At 30.6% G+C, this 5,835-nt stretch overlaps 1 protein-coding gene across 2 annotated transcripts in view; it reads right to left on the bottom strand.

Annotated features, from left to right (window-relative positions):
• Positions 1-224: 224 nt before the first annotated feature.
• Positions 225-5,835, bottom strand: part of LOC117174737 (neuronal acetylcholine receptor subunit alpha-5-like) — a 22,587-nt gene continuing 16,976 nt past the window's right edge. The window contains exons 5-7 of one of the 2 annotated variants that reach the window (XM_033364069.1): positions 4,102-4,270; positions 3,587-3,739; positions 225-628 (exon numbers count right to left, since the gene is read on the bottom strand). In XM_033364069.1, coding sequence (XP_033219960.1) covers positions 276-628; positions 3,587-3,739; positions 4,102-4,270 — 675 coding nt within the window. In that variant the 3' untranslated portion in view covers positions 225-275. The remainder of the gene's footprint in view (positions 629-3,586; positions 3,740-4,101; positions 4,271-5,835) is intronic. The other variant, XM_033364070.1, reaches the window with a different exon arrangement.

Here is a 5,835-nt window from a genome sequence, read left to right as displayed (position 1 = left end):
AAGTTACAGGAAATAAAATAATAAGCTGTAAGGCTGACGTATAATAACAAGCCATTGGAACTGAATTGTATTAATAAACGATCAACCTTGGTAATAGAAAGAAAATTAAGGTACGAAATTATTTAAATACTATTATCTGTGAGTAATAATTAATCTTTTATTCAGAGTTTGTTATAATAAAACTTTGAAGCTTCTTTCAAGAAAAAATTTAATTTCAAATATAAAAAAGCTTTCAAAATAATATACGACTTGTATTATATTTTTAATAGGTACTCTCATTTCGGTATGAGAGTTGCTAATAATATCAAATAGGTAATAAAAATACTGAACAAGGACATCCACTCCATAAAAGTTGAGAAACAACTCCACGTTTTTTCTTTATTCGTTTCAACGGTTACTGTTTGTATCGATTCCACGCTATCTTCTATTTCAGTTTCTGAACCACAGGAATCTTTCAGCTCTTGATCGCTTGTCACAAGAAATCTTGCCAGACGGTAATCCTTTAAAATTGACACGATGAAGAAAATCCAATTTGGTGCAGCTGTATTAATCATTTGTAACTTTCGAAATACGATAGTCATGATCAAAGCGAAAGCCGCCAAAACCAGCGAATCTCGATAAAATACCACTGTAAAATTTTATTATAATAAATTTTGATTTATCGATATGTCATTTTAAATGATTTCTTTATACAGCTGTCCATTCTTGTCAACCCACGTCTTACAAACTACATAGCCTACAAATCGCAACTCACAACTCGTAACTCACATCTCACAGCTTATAGCTCACAACTCACAACCCACATCTTATAATACACAACTCCTACTATACAAATCACAATACACAACTCACAACTGAAAACGTAATACTCACAGATCACAACTTACTAGCGACAACCCACAACTCTTAAATCCCAGCTCATAACTCTCGACTATCATCTCAAAACCTAAAATCCATAAATTTCAATCTAGAACTCACAATTCACATCTTGCAGCTCCCAGCTCACTGCTCACAAATTACTACTTACAGTTCACGAAGTACAACTCACAATCCACAAATGAAAACCAAAAATTCGAAACTCACAACTGAAAGATCACCACCTACAACTCAGAACCAACATTTTGCAATTCGAAAATGTTTAAAGTTCTAATGTTTCGTCTTAATGAGGTTTTGTACGATTGAAAATTATTCAATTTATCGACATCAATAAAGACAATAAATCTTGCATCTTACAAAAATGTCTATATAAACGAGTGAGTGTCCTGTGTGGTTCTCAAAAATGGTCTTAGTCTGCCAAGTATTCTATACTTGAAATAAAACTTGAACTATTTATTATTTCTAACGATTCTTCTCTGTCTATTCCTGATCTGGCAAAATTAAACATTTATAAACATAAACATTAAACAGAAAGTGACAACCCCCAACTTCAAACTAACAAACCTATAACTCAGAATTCGCAACTCATATTTAACAACTGACTACGGATAATCGAGAAACAAAAACCTACAACTCACGAACCACATCTCACATCCCAAAAGTGATAATCCACAAGTGAAAACCCACAACTTGAAACTCACATCGCAAAGCTTACAACATACAACTCACAGACAAAAATTCGCAATTCACAAGTGAAAACTCATAATTCGCAATTCACAACTTAAATTTCAGAACCTAAAACTCAAAACTCACATTTAAAAACTGACAACCCAAAATCTATGACATACAACCTGCAACTCACTTCGCACAACCAACAATTTATAATCCACAAGTGATAATCCACAAGTGCCAGCCCTCAACTTGCAACACACAACTCAAATCTTACAATCTACAACTCATAGCTTACAACTCTTAACTCAGATTTAACAACTCACAACCCACAATCCATAAATGAGAACCAAAAACCAACAAATGACAAATCATCACTCAGAGAACTCAGGGAAGTGAACTGAACTCAGAAAAGTGATAAGCATGCGTGTAGTTTTTAGATTTGAAGAAAAAAATAATTTTTAAGGCAAAATAAAAGCTAAATCAGAAAATTCCTAAATATTGTTTTTAATTTTTTTAATTTGAGATACACTTTTTTTATTTTGCAAAAAAAAACATAGCTTGAAATTCATTTTCAAATATCTATACTTTGTTTTGAATTTTTTGAACTCTTTTCGTTTTCTTTCTCCAAAAATTGATTTGATCTAATCACTAAAAATTTGTTTAGCAATATTAAGAACATTTTTCGAATCTCTTAAAGCTTTTTAAAATTCTTTAAAAGTTTTTTTTTCTCTTTGAAAAAATCGAAGCTCAGTTGTAATTTTGTGAAACTCTTTTCAAGTTTTGAGTAATTTTTCATCTTTTCAAAACATTGAACACATCGTAATAATTAAATCATTTCTTACATTTGATCTATTTTATCGAAAATTTTGTACTCATGCAAAGTAGAACAATTTTACATTTAAAATCTACTACAATCTTGTTTTAGGAATTAATTTGTAATGTTGTTAAATTTTCTTCCATTTTTTTACATAATTCATTTTTTTAATCATCTATGATTTTTCCAGAATTCAAAAGACACTTTTTTTATTTTCTTGTAACTTTTCTCAATTCTTGAAAAGCTTCTTTTTTTGAAATGGTCATAAGAATTTGAAATATTCCTAAGATTGAAAAAATGTTTAAATCTTTCATGAAATTCTAATTATCATCATAAATAATTCAGTTTTCCTGAAATTCGTAAAATTCTGTAAAACTAAAAGAACATCAAAATCTTCCCGATCCATTTTAAAAAATTTGAGAATTATTTTAAAATATTTTTAAAAAATTCTTCGAGAAGCAATGAAATAAATTTGCTTCGACATCTTTAAAAAAAAATTGTTTCTCTTGCATATTCAAAAAAATTGCCTATAAATCTTCCGGGTTCACATTTTAAAAATTTTGGAAATCATAAGAATGGTTTTAAATTCTTTCATAATTTTCTCTTCAAACTCGTTTTTCAAAATTAAGAATCATTTGAAATTTTCCCATGAATCTTAAGATCATTAAATGTTTTTAAACGCTTTAGAAATTCTTAAAAAAATTTCTTCGAATGCTTAAAAATAATTTAAACTTGTCAAGATCAAAATAATTTTCGATTCTTTCAAAAAATTTCAAATGTCTCTAAAAAGAATACAGTTTCCTCAAAAAAATTTAAATGCTGCAAAATTTAGAAAAATTTAATATTCAAAATTTTCTTTATTTTTGAAAATTTGTTAAAAATTATCTCAAAATTTAATTTAAACAAAAGAAAAGATTTGGTTTTTCCTTTTCTCGAAACCTTCAAGATTCTGACAAAGCATTTTTTCGAAATTAATAAAAATTTACATTCTGTTTAAAAAATTTTGAAAGCTTCTAACATTTTTAATACATATATTTCACAATTATTCTTTTCTTGAATGTTAGGAATAATTTAAAATATTTTAAAATCCTTTTCTAATTTTCTTTTCAAAATTCTGAAAAAAGGAATTCAAAAACTTTTTCTTTACAAAAATTTCCTAGAAATCTTATTGTCTATTGTCTCAAGTGTTATCTTTAATGTTTTTTTTAGTACAGATTTACTTACATATATGTGGAATACTTAAACCATTTAAAGGGACCATCCAATGTAAATCATAAATGCAAAAAAGATGGCAGACGAAATTTACACCTGCCAGTATAATTCGTTCAATAGATTTCGAATCCAACCATAAAACCGTCATTGTGAATAGCATTAAAACTGAAAAGATATATTAGAGTAATTTCAATATTAATCTCAAGCATTAAAAATTTATATTTAAAACATCTTCAAATCAAAGAAAACTTACGTACTAAATATTTGAAATAAAAAATGTGTATTTTAAATATTTTCTGCGTACTGCTTTTTAAATTCTAAATTTTGAAACTGAAAAATAATTATTTCTAGTTTGGTAAAACGATTTTTGTAAAAACAAACGCAGGAAAATTATTTTTAATAGGGCCAACCTTCCCACAATTTTTTTCAAAATAACAATACCAGGAACATTTTCATTTAAAGTATAAATAAAAAAATTTAAATTAAATAATAAAGTTTTTAAAAATTAAATATGTATTTTTACTCACTGGCTGCAGGTGTGACGAAAACCGAATGTGCCATTCTTGAATGTCTTTTCAAATCGAATTCAAATGTAACTTCAGTATAATTGTAGATGGAACTGGTGAAAACAAGTCTTTCGGCTTCTTGACGTGTCATAAGCCACTCATGATTTAATGCATAATCATCCATTGAGATCTAAATATACATATATAAATAAATGTACCCATAAATCTATGGAGATGGTATCAAAAAGTCTGATAAATACACGTTTTTCTACTCTATATAGAATTTTAAATGCAAACCAAACAATTAAAAATAAATTTCATTTTTGGCTAAGTGATCTCTGGATATCCTATCCTCAGCAGTCAAAGGATATCAAATTTTACGTCCCGCATCCCAGAAAAAATGCTAAGTCGCTCCTAGCAACTCACGTCGTAAACGCTACTTTGATGCATGTTTCATGCTCGTTTTATGCTGGTAGACTTTTACCTTACAAGCGAGAGCCGAGATGGCGAGATCTCCACCTAACAACTTCGATAAAAAGATCTTTGCTTGTAATATTTTGAGAAGTGAGCGCAGACCAATGGGATACGCCCACTCTCATGCGTTGCGCTGTGAGTGGTGCGCCGCCTCCCAAGTGAATTCCATAAGAGTACTGTCAGTCACCGGATTCTTGTGAGCTCAAATGGTGAGCACAAATTACTGTATCTTAGGACGAGATTTGAATTTTCCGATTAAGGCTAGGTCCTCGATTATAAAAGGATTACATTGATTGTCTGATGCTCATGATAGATTCATGTATTCTGATTTGTCAGACGTATTAAGTTGATTGATAAAAAATTTGCACTCTGTGAAGACAATGTCACAGAGCCCCAAATCCAGTTTTCTGCCCAGCAGGAAATAGCTCCAAAATTGATACGAAGAACAGCTTCTCCTTTGCAAAATCAAAAAGGAAGAAGCGAAAGTTCGCCAAAACGTCCGACAGTGGTTCGGACAGTGATACCAGTAGCCAATTCTCGGCCACCTTAATCAGAGGAAGCAGCGGAACGTCGAGAACTTCAGTAGTAAGCAAGGCACTATCTGATAAAATAATAGTCCCTGACACGCGAATTTCTAATAATAAAGGATAAGGAAAAATACCCCCAATGAATCTTATTGTAGACGAGGGTGAACACCCCGATACCGTCCTGCGTCAACTCTTAAAGGATTCCGTAAAATTTAAATCAATAGTGTACAATCTCGGCTCTGACGTTTATTCTTACGCGTGTCCTATATCGAAGACTATCGCAAAATTATCTCAAATCTAAATGAGCAAGGCTTTTCGGAATGCTAAAGGTGTCCTTAAAAATAGTCACGGATCAGCCACATACCTCTATAAGAACAAAATCACTATTTTCTTGCTTAGTGAGACTCTACTTCGCCAATCCGTAAACATCAATCTATTCCGTGGCTAGAAATTATACCGAAATAACACTAATAGAGGAACCGCGATCTTAATCCAAGAAAATATTGACCATCACGAACTCATAATTCAGGAACTTAAAGTCTTGGAAGCTACGGCTATACAAATAAAAATTTATGGGAAACCATATGCCATTGTCTCGTTCTACTAGACTGCCTCTTGCGAATTTACAAAAAAATTATTACAGAAAAATATTTAAACTAGCACCCTCAGTAATCGCTGTGGGGGGCCTTAATGCTAAACACTGAGATTGGAATAGCAGATAAACTAACAAAATTGTAAAACTATCATTTAAATT

This window comes from Belonocnema kinseyi, chromosome 6 (assembly GCF_010883055.1).
Source record: "Belonocnema kinseyi isolate 2016_QV_RU_SX_M_011 chromosome 6, B_treatae_v1, whole genome shotgun sequence".
Classification (NCBI taxonomy): Eukaryota; Metazoa; Arthropoda; class Insecta; order Hymenoptera; family Cynipidae; genus Belonocnema; species Belonocnema kinseyi.
This window is presented reverse-complemented; position numbering and strand designations above follow the sequence as displayed.